The sequence below is a fragment of the Pristis pectinata genome, chromosome 17 (assembly GCF_009764475.1).
Source record: "Pristis pectinata isolate sPriPec2 chromosome 17, sPriPec2.1.pri, whole genome shotgun sequence".
NCBI classification, from domain to species: domain Eukaryota; kingdom Metazoa; phylum Chordata; class Chondrichthyes; order Rhinopristiformes; family Pristidae; genus Pristis; species Pristis pectinata.
Genome location: NC_067421.1, coordinates 23,261,024 through 23,278,677, shown reverse-complemented (window position 1 = coordinate 23,278,677; position 17,654 = coordinate 23,261,024). Strand labels below are relative to the sequence as shown.

Genomic DNA, 17,654 nt, shown 5'->3' with positions numbered 1-17,654 from the left:
TCAAGAAGGCAGCTTACCACCACGCTCTGAAGCTCAATTAGTGATGGGCAATAACTGATGGCAGAAAAAATGAGTTTACACAAAAAAAAGTTGGCAGTGATGCAATCAGAACAAAATAATGCAATGAACAAAATGGCGCTGGCTTTCCTCCAACAGGCCTTGGGTGCCACTGGAAGAACTTGTTTTTGTAACAGCATTATTTTCCGAAGCAGCTGTAGTAATAGCAAAAGAGGTCATGTATTCTACTTGCTGTGACTGAGTACCACAAGGAATAGCTATAACTGTTGGCTCAGTTATATTCTCTGGAATCAGTGTGGGATGGGCCAAACTTAGACAATGTGTGAAGAACTGATTTGATCTACTTCATGTTAAATGAATTTCCCAAAGTGATTGTTTGCTCTCAGCCAAAAGAACATCAGTTAATTGGTGCACGCTGCCCATGCTGGTTGGGCCTGGGGAGGCAAAAGGTGTAGGTTGATTTTTCGGATCCAGACCCTGCATCAGGACTGAGGGAAGAGTGAAGATTGCCAACAAATAGCAGTACTGGGGGGTGGCGGAGGAGGAAACAGGCTGGTAGGAACTAGATGCAGAGGGGATAATGGGCAGATAGAACTTAATGGGGTGAGGGGATGGGAAAGGCGAATAGAGGGGGAAGAAACCTAGATGGACAGGTGAGTGTGTGGGAGGAGAACCCCTCCCCATCTGATTCCACATCACCTGCCAGACTCCATCCCACCCTCTCCAACACCCTGATTATTTTGTTCCAGATTCCAGCACCTGCAGTCTCTTTTGTTGTCTTGACCTTTCATTGAAAAGTGAGTAGGGAGCTGTCTGGAAAATCAGGTTTGGCCAGTTCATGATGTCTCAGTGTTATGTTGTGACACACTCGTGTGATGTGTGGCAGAGAACCTATTCTTCTGTGACAAATGCATTCATCAGCACAAACCTGGTTTTACCTTATTTTCCCTGTCCTCTGTCTACCAGCTCAACTTCTCGCCGCCTCCTCCCCACAGTCCACATTGTCCCTGCCTCAACCTCTCCCTGCATTTCCTCCTTCACTCCCAAAAGTGTTTCTCCAAGAACACAGTAGGTACAGTCAATTTCGGTCGAGCATTGCCAGGCTGTAGAGATTGCCATGACTACTAGTGTTACAACAGGTTACCAAGTAGTTCACGTGGTCGACAAAAGTCAGATAAGATAAGATATCTTTATTAGTCACATGTACTGTATATCGAAACACACAGTGAAATACATCTTTTTGCGTAGTGTTCTGGGGGCAGCCCACAAGTGTCGCCATGCTTCCGGCGCCAGTATAGCATGCCCACAACCTCCTAACCTGTATGTCTTTGGAATGTGGGAGGAAACCGGAGTACCCAGAGGAAACCCACGCAGACATGGGGAGAACATACAAACTCCTTACAGACAGTGGCCGGATTTGAACCCGGGTCGCTGGTGCTGTAAAGCATTACACTAACCGCTACACCACCATGCCTCTCTCCTGTTTCCTTAACTATTGATCCAAGAAAAAAATAGGGCTGGTTTTAATTATCTCTTGAGAGTTTCCATCTGTGACAAGGTCACACTAGGCTGTGTCCCCTTCATTTAGCTGAGGTTTTCGGTCCCTACAGAACTATAACCCAGCAGGTATGAGAGACCTAGAGTGAATCTATGACAGCAAGGATGTCACTGTTTTTCTTCATTGGTGGTTTGTGCAAATTCATTTTTAATATTTTCATGTTTCAAAATTTTAGACCAACAGCTTCAGTATCAAATTGCAAGGTTTGACAACGTTCTGTTACAGTTCACGTGTTGTTTTAAGTGTGAGAAGAGTCACAGAATGAAATGGAGCTAATAACATGGACGTGTAAACAGTGTACTTTAAACTCAGTGGGTTGAGCAGCATCTGAGGGGAGAGGAACAGTTAACATTTTAGGTCGAAGACCCTTCATTGGAACTGTGAAAGTTAGGAAACAAGTTAGTTTTTAAGGAGCATAGAAGGTATGGGAGAGATGAATAGGACAAAGGGAATATCCCTGATAGGTTGAGGCCAGGGTTGGCTTGGGGGAATAAGTTGTTGAGGAAGTTACCTGATTAATAGGTTAAAGACGGCACTTAGAGCATGAATGAAAAAATATGAAAGTTTTCAGTCTTTCCCTCTCTCTGTCTTTGTGTGTGTGTGTGTGTGTGTCTCTCTCTTGCGTGCTCGCTCGCTCTCGCTCTTTCTCTATCAACCTATCAATCAGATAACTTCAACAGCTTACCCATGACATGCTCCATTCATTTTACTGTATTGAGAGCTACATTTCAGTGAAACAGACTTAAATGTTGAAATTCACCACCGTCCCTGTTTTTCTGTATGTTTTGGAGAGCAGGACTACCTGCAGCAAGCACATCCAAAGCACAGGTGGGTACCATTAATGCCGTTGCTGTAAAATTGTCCAAGTACATAGGCAGGTTATGTGACTTGATGTCAGTATCTTCTCCCAGGGCAATATCTCCATACTTGAGGATGTAATTACACTCAGCCAGCTCCAATGAGCAGGCCACCTCCTCCACATGCCTGACACCAGACTCCCAAACAGACGCTGATTAGAGCTCTGTCATGATACACAGAAGGTGCTTTAAGGATGTTCTCATGGAGGAGATCTTCTACAAAGGCATTGAGAACCTAGATTTTTGGCTCATTTTCCACCTGATGAACATGAAGCCATTTCTCTGATCACTATGGCTGATGTCTGTTCCTAGCTGAGCACTGGGAAAACAGCAGTAGGGTACAAGAAACATTTCCACCAAAAGGTCTTTGCTGCATTAACAACTAGGATTAACTTTACCATACACGTGCAAAATAACACATGCCTGTTTCTTTGGGTGTTGCACAGATGCATTTCTAGGTTGTTGTCACCAAGAATGCGCAATGTAGGTTGTTATCATATCAAGAAATGTGGGAATTGCATTTGTCAGAAATATGAAATAAAATAATGGAGCACACAGGTATTCATTGAATATAAGGAGACTATTATTTCATGTGGAATCATTTGTCATTATTTATCAATTTTGCTTTTCCAATATGGCTGTAAAAGGAAAAGGTTTGATTAAAATGTTAATTCTAAAAATCAATACAAAAGACCATTTAAAAAAAACTTCTTTTAAACTCTTATTTAGGTTCTAACTCATGGGAACTTAGAGTTTAATCAGTTTTTCATATTCAGACTGAGATTGATATGCTTTGTGTGGGCCTATGTGCAGCCTTTGCTTACTGGCAATATCTGGTGCAGCGACTAGAATCACCTTCAGCTCTATTGTTTAATGTTAACTTATAGGACATGTTTATATGCATTTTGGAAGAGAATAAATCAGTAAATCATTCATTATACTGTGCATTTGAATTTACTTAATAATCGCTGAGTTTCACCCACACTATTTGCACTGAAAAATCTTGTTCTTAACAAGGAACTCAAGGCTATTAAACTTCTTTTATTATTCCACTGTGTTAACTTTCCTGGACTGTATTCTCATTCATCATGTTTGACAAAATCAACATGACCTTTGTTAATTTATTTTTCTCCTCTCATTTCTCACACTCTCCCTTTCTCTTTACTCTTAGCCATTGATGTATTACTACCTCTAAAATATTTAAGTATCACACTCTGAAATGGCATCAGTTCTCAAGGACTGGCGTGAGTGTTGCTTAGCCACTGGGACCATGATCAGCTGATTAAATTGAATCAGCCCACTTAGTCCATTCACAGAAATTATCCCCATGTGCCATCCTGCCCCCATATCCCTTTCTAATCTATTCTTAAGTGTTAAAATTTTCTTTTTAAATCCTTAATACATTCCACAGTTTCTTAGTTGTCTGCACCACAGAAGGTTTCTTCTGCTCTCTCCCTCTATCTTGTATTAAATGTTATCTAGAGCAGGTTCAACCAACTTTTAATTCATTTTCCTCCTTTCTGTAAATTCAAGCCCTTCATTTTCATCTATTATCTCTTGTGTAATGGTTTGTGAGAAGCTTTCTGGAAGACTGTGCATGGTGGATCTGTGAATTATTCTAATCCACAGACTTTGTTTTGGTTTGATCACTTGGAGAAACTCTTAATGGAGGCTTTAATTTATAGCATGAGCAAATTGAATGTACAGTTGTTCACGACTTAAATTGCATTATTATGTACCTTCTTTAACAGGTCTGCCAGCAGACACTTTGCAAGGACATAGGGACCGATTCTATGATGAATTTCACAGGTACCTAAGAACTTGTTGACAATATTAACGAACCAGCAGAGGGTCCTCTCTTGGAACTCTTTCTGTGGACTGGCTGGGTAGATGGGTGAAGAATAAATGTTCTGTAATTTGCAAAGTTTATTCTGCTGCAGGCTGCAGACTTTTTCTAAGTTTGAACAATGCAGTAGCAGGGAAGGAACACTTGTACAGTATGTTCATACTACTTGTGTGTGGATTTGGACTAAAAGATGTGAATAGATTTTATTTGTCTTGCCAAAAGTTGCTTCCATACCACTACCTTGCCCCAACAAATAAAATCTACACCTACTTTCATCACTGAGTTTTACCTTTGTGATATTATAGTCACACAGCACATGTCTATGCACCCATCAAGTACTTTTCTATATTAATCCCATTTATCAGCATTTGGATGTGATACCTTGCTGAGTTGTGCTACATCATGAATCAGCATTTGGCATTTAAATGGCAATCTTATTGTTTAGGCAGTGAGTTAGTGCTGAGTTCACCTTTGTATTATGTGTGTTTAAATAGGCTTGGGTGTGAGGCATGCAATCTTGATATTCATTGATATCACAAAAATAGGCAGGAACCTGATGAAGGTGATTGTAAAAGACTTTGGAAGGATATTCAGGGAAGGCACTGATTAGTGGAGAAATGTGAAGTAATTCATTACAATGCACTCAAAATAATTCTTACTTGTATTTATGGACACGGCACAGAGGATTTAATTTTGCTGTCTTTGACTTTGTTGCAGCCTAAAAAGTTTCTTTAGCCGATCTCGTGACATGTTGTATTTCAAACGTCTCATCCAGATCCCAAAATTGCCCGAGGTATGGGATTTCTTTAGAAAAATAGTGTGATAGTATTGCTTAATGAAGTCTTTATCTGCTTGTTTTAACTTATAAATTACTGGCTTCTATTACATTTGCTAAAGATGACACTGTTAAAGTTCAATGTAATGCACACATTTTGAAGCGTCTGAAGGTAGTTAGTTTTACCCCTTTCCTTTTGCTTTACAGATCAAAATAATATTTTAAATTTCTTCCTGCCTAGACGACAATAAATCAAAAACTTAGTCTGTTAATGCTTTTGGTATTTCTGCATGGTCAGCTAGCGTGTGTTTTGCTTAAATGCATTTCATTCCCATCTCTCCTGAATCAAGATTAGAGAATTTGTCCTCTCGGGTTTGTCTTCGACATCCCCCAATGCTTCCCCCACTAGGGTTGGAATACAATCCAGTCTCTTGGTTGAAGACTCAAAACTCTGTGTTACGGCTACCAGGATTTTCTTCATGCACAGCTACCATGTGCTGAGGCGACCAGATGTGGGGAAATTCCTACGCATTTATAGAAATAAACCAGGATTTGCACAGAACCACAGGTGGATTGTTAATACCTTTTGGACAATATCCAGATATATAACATATCCTATGTTTTGTTTTGTTTTGAAAGAGTCCTCCAAATTTTTTGAGAGCTTCTGCCCTGGCAGAGCATGTGAAACCAGTGGTGATTATTCCTGATGAAGCCCCAGCAGATGACATCGAGGAATCGGAAAGCCTTATAGAGGTTTCTGCCGCTCCTGTGATTGAATCCCAGGTGAGGGAAAGATTTTTCCAAGATCCTCATAGCAGGAAATTTTTGTTTGCCTAAAACAACATGTAGCAGATTTAATTGTACATGATTTAAGATGTCTAAAGTAAGACCTTGAATAAAATCAGAACGATTTTACAAAGAAGAACGACTTACAAAGAAGAAGCTTTAGAACAGGCCATGTGAGGCTGAAGAAGCATGAAGGGTATGAGTGCTTTCAGATACAATGATAGTGACTTAATAAGGTTTCAGGTCAGTAATGAGGAAAGTGAGATGTGCATTGATATACTGCATGTTGTATCTTACCAAAAAGCCTTTGAAGAGGATAATGTATTTTTGAAAGGGAGTCACTGTTGTACTGCAAAGAGCCCACGGATAACAAGTGGGTAGTGCCATATAATGTTTGTTTTATAAATATTGGTTGAGGGTTAATTTTTGGCCAGGGCTCTGAAGAAAGCTCCCCCTGCTTTTGCATCCTTCCAGGAAAAGCTCAAGTTTGTTGTTGATATAGGTATACATACACAGGGTATACAATTAGCTTTTTGCAGCAGCAAGTATACAACATAGAACGTGGAACAGTACAGCACAGAAACAGGCCCTTCAGCCCACAATGTTATTTCAAAGTAATTAAATGCCTAACTAAACTAATCCATTCTGCCTACACAATGTCCATATTCCCTCCATTCTCGGCATATTTTCGGCCTATCTAAGAGCCTCTTAAACGCCTCTATTGGATTTGCCTCCACTACTACTTCTGGCAGCGCGTTCCAGGCACTCACCACTTTTTGTTGAAACAAGAACTTGCCCCATGCATCTCCTTTCAAACCTGCCCCCTTTCACATTAAATGCATGCCCTCTAGTTTTAGACATTTCGACCCTGGGAAAAAGATACTGGTTGTCTACTCTATCTATGCCTCATCATAATCTTATAAACTTCTGTAAGGTCTCCCCTCAGCCTCCCCCGCTCCAGAGAAAACAACTCAAGTTTTTCCGACCTCTCCTCATTGCACCTGCCCTCTAATCCAGGCAGCATCTTGGTAAACCTCTTCTGCATCCTCTCCAAAACGTCAATCCTTCCTATTATGGGGCGACCAGAATTGAATGCAATACTCCAGATGCGGCCTAACTAGAGTTTTATAAAGCTGCAATGCCGCCTTTACCACTCTGTCAACCTGTGTAGCCACTTTCAGGGACCTATGGACTTGGACCCCAAGATCCCCCTGTACATCAACACTGTTAAGGGTCTTGCCATTAACTGTGTCCCGTCCCTTTACATTTTATCTCCCAAAATGCAACACCTCACATTTGTCTGGATTTAACTCCATCTGCCATTTTCCTGCCCATATCTGCAACTGATCTATATCCCACTGTTTTCTTTGCTAGTCATCTATGCTATCCGCAACGCCACCAATCTTTGTGTTGTCTGTGAGCTTACTAACCCACCCACCTACATTTTCACCCAGGTCATTTTTTATATATATATATATATCACAAACAGCAGAGGTCTCAGTACAGATCCCTGTGGAATGCCACTAATCATGGACCTCCAGCCAGAATAAGTCCCATCCACCACTACCCTCTATCTTCTATGGGCAAGCCAATTCTGAATCCATATGGCCAAGTCACCATGGATCCCATGCATCTTAATCATCTGGATGAGCCTACCATGAGGGACCTTGTCAAACGCCTTACTAAAATCCATGTAGACAACATCCACAGCTCTACCTTTATCAATCACCTTTATCACTTCCTTGAAAAACTTAATCAAGTTAGTAAGGCACGATTGCCCTGCACAAAGCTATGCTGACTATCGCTAACTAGGTCATGCTTTTCCAAATGCTCATAAATCCAATCCCTAAGAATCCTCTCCAATAGCTTCCCTACCACTGACTTGAGACTCACTGGTCGATAGTTTCCAGGATTATCCCTATTTCCTCTCTTGGATAACAGAACAACATTAGCTACTTTCCAATCCTCTGGGACCTTGCCTGTGGCTAAAGAGGACACAAAGATCTTGGTCAGAGCCCCAGCAATCTCATCTCTTGCCTCTCTCAATGACCTGGGCTAGTCATCAGGCCCTGGAGACTTATCCACTTTAATGTCCTTTAAGAGACCCAATACAACCTCTTTCTTTATCTCAAAATGCCCTAGCGTATTAGCATGCTCCACGCTGATCTCACTATCCTCCATGTCCTCCTTGGCAAATACCGACATAAAGAACTCATTTAGGACCTTGCCCACATCCTCCGCCTACAAGACAAAGACAAACATAAGCTAACATAAACTTAAATTAACATAAATTATACATACACAGGACTTCTGTTTAATCCTTCTCATGAACCCACGGCCGTGTGACTTGGAGCAGAGTGCTGCCAATTAAGCCACAGCCACCATGAGCAAGCCACCGGGATTGAGCAAGAATCCTAGAGAACACAAAGGAGTACGCCTACTGTTTTAGTGGATTTATAGTTGGATATGTGGGAAAATTTAAGTAACTCCTTCAGAAAAGAAATTAAAGTAGTCCCGGCCTATTTTTATGCATTAGATGGGGATTGGAGTTAAAGTGTGCCATTTTTAACATGTTTTTGGCAGTGAGAGTTGCCGTCACTCATGATGCAGGAGTGTCATGAAAAATACAACAGTCGGAGCGAACCTGTATTATTTGCACCCCTGATGGTGTTTTAATCCTGGGCAGTGCAAGTTGCACACAAATCCATACCTGTGAATTTTGCCATGATATAGATGCAGGCCCTGAAGAGGACCAATCCATTTAGTAAAATTCTTTTGCAGTTTTCCTAATGGGAAAGGAAGAGCACCACTGTCCACAGGAGCCCACAAGAAATCTTTGGAATTCCTTTGAGTTTTGCATCATAGTGACTATGAAACCTGCCCCACCCTCGCCCTCCATCATCCATCCCCTTGCATGAGGAGCTACTTCTTTGCAGTCCCTGTAGCAACATATTTCTGCTGCTGACCACCAACTGACCATACCTGTGAGAAAGTGTAATTTGAAAAGTTAAAATGAGTCAATGTTGTTGAAATGGTCGTCCTCTGACCAGGGTGTAAACACTCCTGCACAGGTTATGTTCTTACCCCAAGTTAAAATCTTGTCTCTCTAACTATCGGTATTGGAATTGGTTTATTATTGTCACTTGTACCGAGGTACAGTGAAAAACTTGTCTTGCATACCGTTCATACAGGTCAATTCATTACACAGTGCAGTTACATTGAGTTAGTACAGAGTGAGTAAAGGTAATGAGTAGATGTGTAGAGAGCAGCTTGCAACGAGTCGCCACGCTACTTGCTTTTTTAGCTTTTTATTGGTTTTAAGAAGTTGAGAAGCTTTTGCATATTAAAGAGCTGAACATATTTTCTTCTAGAATTTGGTGGATGTGGACATTTTCGATGCTGCTTTTGGTCCTCCGACTAATAATGGTTTTGTGAAAGATGATCGGTAAGCTGAGCTTTGGGAATGAATGACTGGGTTTAGTAAAAAGGTGTTCTGCTTACATTTGATGTTGCCTTTTGTGCATTGTTCATGCAGAGACCTTCAAATTGACAACCTGAAGAAAGAGGTGGAACTGCTGAAAGTTGAGCTAGAAAGAGTAAAGTCTGAGGTGAGACCCTCTTTATAAACCTCACTTTGAACTTGGAGGAAGAGTTGATGAGAAAAGTGAAACCAAGGAGCTTTTTGTCAACATTAAAGCAACTTTCAAAGTTTGCTTTAATGTTGGCAAAATTCAATCAACCTTTCTTAAAACAACTCCCCAGCCTCTCTTAATTATTCACGGCTGAGAGACAGAAGGTGATCCTCATGTTGTGACTGCGCAGCTCCCAATGTCCTTGAGGCCCTGTTGTGGTGGCTGTTCTGCAAGGCCTCAGGCAGTGCAAACTGAAGCCTGGATCCTTACTGCCCTGATGGCCTTCTAAGACTGTCATTCTGTAGCAAACCATCTAGCTTCGGTATGTGTGTCAGCGGCTTCCTTATCTCTGTGTCTCTCATGGTGCCCCTGGACTCGGCACTGAAGTTTTGAACAGTGGGGTAGAATGCACTTTGTATCTGGCCCCTTGGATCTACACCAGCCATGGCTGGCACATCTAGTGCATTCCAATCATCTGACCTGAATGGAAAAGAGAAGCAAAGCTAAAGTTTTTAAAAAAATCTTTATTTTAATTAACATTTTAATGAACTTACTTGAGCTAGTTGAATGTGTTTTTGAATGAATGCATTTTAATTAAATGTATTTCAGCTATTTGCAAGTGTTTCTAATCACCAGGGGTATTTAGAAACAAGGAAAAGCTGTCCTTACAGTGCAAACTTAAGAAGACCATCAGGGCAGTTGGGTTCCAGGCCTCTGTTCATACTGCCTGATGCCGTGCCCAATAACCACAGCAGCAAGGCCTCAAAGATGTTGGGAGCCATGTAGTCACAAGATAGGGATCCTGCAAAAGGCACAAGCATGATTGGGCCTAATGTAGGGTAGAAATGGGAGTGCTGCATTGGTGAAGGTGCTGTCTTTTGATGGAGATGCTCAGCCAAGCCTTCCAGTACATTCAGTCAAACTACAAATGTTTTGTGCTTCTCAACTGTGTTCTGGTGAGCACAGCCTCAGTTAACATCACCAAAACACATCAACTGTTTGGTCATCTGATTTGCTGAATGGGGTACATTGCTGTATGTAGTTTGGTTGCTGTAGTTGCCTACAAAACAACAGTGATGGCACTTCCAGAGGTTGTGGAGCACTTTGAGACATCCTGAGTAAACAAAAGGGATTGTAATGATAGAACACAACTTCAGTGTCAGTCTTGGATTATTGGTTCACCTAAGGGGGAAAGAAATGCATATTTTCCAGCAACACTTGCACTCCAGCCCTGATCTGATATAATAAGTTTATGTTCCCACTGAAATGAGATGTTCTCCCTTAAATTTCTTGTGACAGGTGAATGCCCACTGCCGCTGCTGGGATGTGGTGTGCTATGGTAATATGGAAATGACAGTCTTTACATTGAAAGTTGAATTCCAACCATGGGCAGGATCATGTACAAGATGAACACAAAGCAACCTTTACCTTTCCTGAGCATTCCTACTTAAATTTTGATACAGCACTTTGTTTTATCCAACGGCCAAGGGCATAAATGACCACCTAGTTGGTTGACGGCCAGTTGGGACACTGCTACGGGTTCAATAATCAGAGACATGTCGATGTTCGGCTGCGGAATGTGTGTAGGCGGTCAGATTTGGCACATTATAATTAAAGGAATGGGAAGGACCAACGCTGACAATTAATTTTTAAGTTTTGACCTTTTTACTTAAAGTGTGGGAAAGCAGCAGGATTTACCAGTGGTTTTATCTCGTCGTCAGGCCCAGAAGTACATCGCACAATTGAAGGCCCAGATTAACGTGCTGGAGACAGAGCTGGAAGAAACACGCAAGCTGAAACAGAAGGCATTGGTCGATAATGAAGAGCTGCGGGATGAGCTGGAAAACTTGCGGAAGCAGAAGGGTGACGCAGATAAAACGCAGTTCTTGCTGATTGAGGCAGAGAGTGAGTTGTGTTCTTGCCATGTTCGTTCTGAAGAAATCATTAATGTCTGTGCCAGAGTGTTGATCCAGTGGGTGGGGCTTTCAGATTCAATTGACACCACAACTTTACTGACCTACTTAATGGCATCCCGGTTCCTGCCCACACAATGTCTCTGTGCATTTTTACCATAATCTAACCTATCTCTGCATATTCTTCACTCCCATTCATTAATAATCTGAATTCCAGCAGGGAATGGAGACGTTTGATGGCCTGTGCTTAAATTTCAACCCTTCTCATACATGTCCTATTAGTTATGTACCTGAGACCTAGTCCTGTATACAATACTATTTGGATTTCATGCACTCCGCAAGGCAAAAATATACAATTAGTTTGTGACTGACATAGAGGAGATAATCATCTTGAACCTGTAAGGATTTTATTTTAATTGCAAGGATTAGTTTCTTTAGGCTTTTACAAACCTATCTTATTGAGGTGCTCATTTCCTTTGATAACTTCACTCTAAGAAAACAATTAAAAGGCAGAAATCGACTGCCATCCAAAACTGGAAATTCGGAGCCAATTTTATGAAGGAATTTGTGTATCGTGTGTGTTTGTCTGTGTGTTTACCTCTGCTGCAAATATGATCAATAGGAAAGTAAGAAAATCATAGGCAAAATGGCACAGAGAATGTAGATAATCCTGACGTTGCTTCTGCAAATGTGCTAATTATTATGGTGCAATAGTTCATGGAAACGTCGCCTCAGTAAGAATGTATGTGATGTATTTTTTTTGTTTTATTTAATTGCAATGAGACCAACAACAGAAAAGTAGTTAACAGTCATGTCATTTGTTATCTATCCTGTCCCCAGCCGGTGCACATATCACTGATATCTCACCTGAGAATAGGAGCTATTCTGGATTCAATTGTACTTCTGTGAGAATGCAAGCAATTTAGAAAGATCACAGAAAATTCACTTGATTGTCAACTCAAAAACGCATGCCAAAACCCACTGGCTTAATATATCAACAGCTCTGTCCAGTTTCATTCTAATCACTCAAATTGCTTTTACAGAGAAAGTCCAGGCGAATGAGCAGCGCTACAACAAACTAAAAGAAAAGCACAGTGATCTTGTCAACACTCACGCAGAACTCCTCAGAAAGGTATGGAAAGCCTTTCACTGAGACTGCATCTGAACACAATCCATTTCAAAATGAGCAAAGTTATCTTTGCACTTGACTTTTGCTCATTTTGTTAGTTATTAACTTTCTGCATTTTGTTCCTTGTGTACATTTGAAGTGTGATCCTGGTTCCCAACAGGAAATGGGACTGACACTCTCTCACTTGGTTGTTGTTGTTCACACTATTGGACTTTGAATGTGTATAGCTGGAAGTTTGGATAAATGTTGCAGCTGTTTCAAAGTGGTTTGGATATTTTTCTAATCCCAGCTACAACCACTTGAAAATAAATGGATTGCTTTCACCATTAAAATCAAAACAACTTTGGAAATGGGACCAAATTCATCTTCTGAAGCGGTTGACTGGAATTTATTGATGTTGAAAACGTTTGAGGCTGGGCAAAAGGCCCGTTTCTGAAGATATTTCTTAATTAACTGCACTGATTAAAACTTGTCCAGAAGCTGTTGTGGAAGGTGGGGTGATGCATGTCTGGTTCAGGCAGCTGGTTTACAATGTGAGATTTGTGCAATATTTGGTAATTGTTTGGGTGTGATAAGAAAAGTCAGTTGAAATATTTATCTGATTCTAAATACTTCCTGGAGAATTAAAGTACTCGCACACACCTTATTGCCTTCTATTGTGTCACCTCGTGGAATGAAACCTCAGGGCTATGTGCTTTACTGCCTGTGGTGAGAACCAAACTTGAAACTTGACATTGTCAGACTTGAGCTCGTACAGGCCTTTGGAGATCAAGGGAACCTCTGGAACCTACAGGTGACTGAAGTTTATCCAGTTTATAGGTGCACCATAGAAAGCATCCTATCTGGATGCATCACAGCTTGGTATGGCAACTGCTCTGCCCAGGACTGCAAGAAACTGCAGAGAGTTGTGGACGCAGCTCAGTCCATCATGAAAACCAGCCTCCCCTCCAGGAACTCCCCTATACTTCTCACTGCCTCAGTAAAGCAGCCAGCATAATCAAAGACCACTCCCACCTGAGACATTCTTCTCTTCCCACCACCTGCCCCCCCCCCACCCAAAAATCAGGCAAAAGATACAAAAGCCTGAAAACACGTATCACCAGGCTCAGGGACCGCTTCCATCCCATTGTTATAAAAATATTGAATGAACCTCTTGTACGATAGGAGGGACTCAGCCTCTCAATCTTTCTCATCATGGCCTTGCACTTTATTGTCTGCCTGCACTGCCCTTTCTCTGTATCTGTATCACTATATTCTGCATTCTGTTACTGCTTTTCCCTTGTACTACCTCCATGTACTGATGTGATGAAATGATCATTATGGATGGCATGCAAAACAAAATTTTTCTCTGTACCTCAGTACATGTGACAGTAATAAACCAATTGCAGAAGATGGTGAAATTTCTAAACTACATGAACAAGGAGCCAGATTCCCAGCTTCACACCAAGCCCAGTAGCCAGGGTTTGTCAGATTTTAGGTGAATTACCTGCAAATCTTTGAGGAGAATATTGGCTTTAACTTTATTGACCAGACAGACAATAACTAAAAATTAGCTGCATAATAGCAAAAATACAACTTGAAATGGGTAAATGGGTTAGTGGATCAGGATGTACAGATGGCTCGTTAACCAATAGGTCAATATCCAAGATTAACCACTAGGTCAGTATCATGCTTAAGATAACGGCTCTGCCATCGTTCTTGAGAGATGTAGCCTTAACCTAAAATATTTATATACCTTGAAGTTAAAATCTTGCGCAGAGGCAGCCCTGGTTGATTTATCTCTTCTTTCTAGTAATTATGTGGCTGTGGACCTGAATGCTGAGCAATACTGTTCATTTCTTTGATTTTGTGCTTCAGTGATTTTCATCTTGCAGTCAATTCTCTTCTCAAACTGGGAAGCTTAGAAAAAAAACCTGTCTCAATTTTTTCCAGTTCTAATGAAAGGTTATTGATCTGAAACATTAAATCTTTTTCTCTGCCCACGGATGCTAGCTGACCTGCTGAGTATTTCCAGCATTTTCTGCTTTAATTTCTGTACCAACTTTTGCCCAGGCTAATCAAGGCTTCCTGTAATCACCTTTACAGACTAATGTACTGCTAGTAATCTCCTAGCAAACTGATCCAAACAAATTTACAAGATTTTCGCTAGCCTGCAGAAGATATTTTTATCTGCATTAAAATCTACTCCTTCAACTGCTGAGTAAAAGATGTTGATATTCCCCTTGCAAAGGAAGTAAACTAGATCAGGAGATTCATCCTTCAACTGATTCCTTTTCTTAGTATCGTGTCAAACAGAAACCTACAAAGTAGCGTAGGTTGAAATTTGAAAGTGGTTTTGATGCAACGCAAGTCTTCAATATTAAATTTAGGCCCACAATACAAATAAAGTTTCAATGTGATGAAAGATCTTAAATACATTCCATTAGAAAATCCAGAACCATTGTATAATGCGTCTGGATGGACAAAAATCACTGTTGAAATGATAACAGCTTTCGTTTACATTGTCTGTCTTGCAGTAAGACATTCAAAGATGATTCACAGGTTTGAAGGTAAGTTATGTAACCCAACAACATGGTGCAACCTTACCCATATATTGCTGTGTCAAAGCCCAGCCCAGCCTAGGCCGCCAATGGCAACTCTCTCATTACTGCAGTGATAATGACCATCAGCTCCATTTGCTAACTTCTCCTGGACTACCTGTAACCAGTGTCCTAGAAATCTGTCCTTAATTTCAGGAGGCTCTTGGATAATTGGGAAGGATCAGCAAACTCATTTGCAGCTTCTGCTGATTGAGACAATGGTAGGGTTACTATCATCAACTTTAAAGGTCCTGAGTCAGAGAAGAAACAATTTCTCAAGCCTGCTCAGTGTATCCAGCATCTTTGTTTCAGTTTTCCAGCATTAATTATTTTGTAATTTTTTTTTCAATCCCTGGTCAGTTGTGATATGTCAGTTTTTCTCTCTCCAGGTGCTGCCTGACCTGGGCTTTTCTAGCATCCTCCTTCATTTCCAGATATCCAATAACTGCTGTTCTGCATTACACACTCCCTCCCTCACTCCCCTACCCACCGATTAACTAGTTACTATTAACGACCTTTCAGCATCTGCTCCTTATCAACACCATTCTCTGCCATCCATTTCCTCATCTCCACAGACATTCGTTTTTTTCGTTCCATCTCTCCCCATTCTTTTCGAGTTTTAACCGTGCACTCTTCGGACAATTCCCCAGTCCTGATGAGAGATCATTGACCTGAAGGGTTAATTCTATTTTCATCTCCACAGTTGCTGCCCGAGCTGCTGAGTATTTCCAGCATTTTCTGGTATTTTTTTTTGCATTTCCAGCATCTGTAGCTTTTGCTTTTTGAATATGTTTGTGCAGCTTTATTGTTTACCTTGTATCTGACAATATAATCATCCATATTAGCTACTGTCATAATAATTGGACCCATTTATTGACACGATTCATCAAGGTTACTTTACCTGGTCAGTTGTTAGAATGTGCCCATGGGTTTTTAACTTTTTGTAGGTTTTGATCAGAGATTTTGTTAATGGATTAACCAGGTGTGCATTCTAGAGGAGGCTTAACTTTATGATTGTAATGACAATTGCATTTTGCAATATTCTCTCCTTTAGGGGTTAATTGAAAACCAGGTTTCAAAAACTTAGTGACATACATTGGACCAAGATAAGTTAATCCAGTCAATTCAGAAACTTCTGGATTTTGAGTCAAATTGGCCTGCCACTTTCATAAACTTGGCAAAATCATGTCTGTGCTTATGCTGAGTTTCAGCAAGCTGTTTGACCTTGCAATGGACGAAACCTGATCTCCCTGTACACATTCTTTCCTGGTTGAAGCATTCTACAGCAATAATAATGGAAACTCTAACTCATTCCCTTGTGCTCTTTAACTGGAGTGACCGCTTATTGTCCCCATTGCTATTGGTGTGTAAAACCATCAATTTTTGCACACTGTTGTGACGGGAACAATAGCAGTGGAGATGGTCAACTGACTACAGAAGGGGAAATAAATCTGGGTCCCTCATTTGTATGGCTTGCATGATATAGCACATTTTTATGCCTTTGCCGTGGTACAGAATGAAATGTATGTTTGTTCCCTACTTGCATGATTAGTTCTGAGTTGTACTAGTTGTTAGTATTCATGATAAAGTTCTTTTATGATTAGCACCTAAGTGATTGAGTTATTTGTGAATCTCCTGAGTTTATACTGGATTGAGCAATAGAGAGTAACTGAAATAAAGTAGAATATAGTACGATGGTAGGAAAGGGATTAAATCTCTATCCTTTTCGTTTGATATGTGCAGAGTGCTGAGACAACTAAGCAGTTGACAGTTACACAGCAGACTCGAGAGGAAGTGGCCCGCACAAAACAAGAGCTTGAATTTGCCATGGAAGAAGCCAAAAGGGAAGCAGAGATGAAGGTAAGACTGAGTTGTAGCCACTCTGGTTCACTGTCACTCTACTCTGGAGCACAGCTGATCTGATCTGGCATCCACTGATGTGTCAATGACCTTAAATATCAGAACATGAGTGCACTCTAATTATGGCCAATGCTACATTCATTAATGGGCATTCTCTGAATTGGAGGGAATTTTGCTATTTGTTTGGTATCCAGGTAATTGTAGTGAGATCTTAACATCGGAGAACCCTGGCTTTTGTGGACCCGCTACCACAAGACTTCCACGCTTGCAGTGTAATCTTAACAGATCACAGCTTGCACTCTAAACCAACAAACTTGGTTAATATATAAGCTGATAAATAACTGGAACTCAAATTAAAAATAGCGTATTTGTAGTCATTAGTTTTTACTGGTCTCCCCAGTGTCAAGACACAACCTGCTTCTCCTCAACAATTATTAATGCAGTGTTGGCCTCTGTTGGTTGTAAAGTTCTCCAACTAACCATTCCTTGCGGTAAAATATATACTATATACATCCAGTTGCAAAGTTTTCATGCAGCTTCAGTTGGGAACCATCCAGCTCCTGTTGTAACGTACAATTCTGGATGTAGACCACCGCAGCACTGGTCATAATGTACATTTGGCTGATTTCACAGATTTCTGAGGGATTCTGAGCATTAATGCTGTATGCAGCCTGGAGTTAGGGCACCCAAAAAAAGGTGAA

General features: G+C 40.9%; 1 protein-coding gene across 1 annotated transcript in view; it reads left to right on the top strand.

Moving 5' to 3' along the window:
• Positions 1-17,654, top strand: part of hip1rb (huntingtin interacting protein 1 related b) — a 113,834-nt gene that overhangs the window by 72,420 nt on the left and 23,760 nt on the right. The window contains exons 9-16 of the mRNA XM_052032134.1: positions 4,185-4,242; positions 4,997-5,072; positions 5,694-5,837; positions 9,212-9,285; positions 9,376-9,448; positions 11,194-11,377; positions 12,429-12,517; positions 16,837-16,953. Of these exons, the coding sequence (XP_051888094.1) occupies positions 4,185-4,242; positions 4,997-5,072; positions 5,694-5,837; positions 9,212-9,285; positions 9,376-9,448; positions 11,194-11,377; positions 12,429-12,517; positions 16,837-16,953 (815 nt within the window). The remainder of the gene's footprint in view (positions 1-4,184; positions 4,243-4,996; positions 5,073-5,693; positions 5,838-9,211; positions 9,286-9,375; positions 9,449-11,193; positions 11,378-12,428; positions 12,518-16,836; positions 16,954-17,654) is intronic.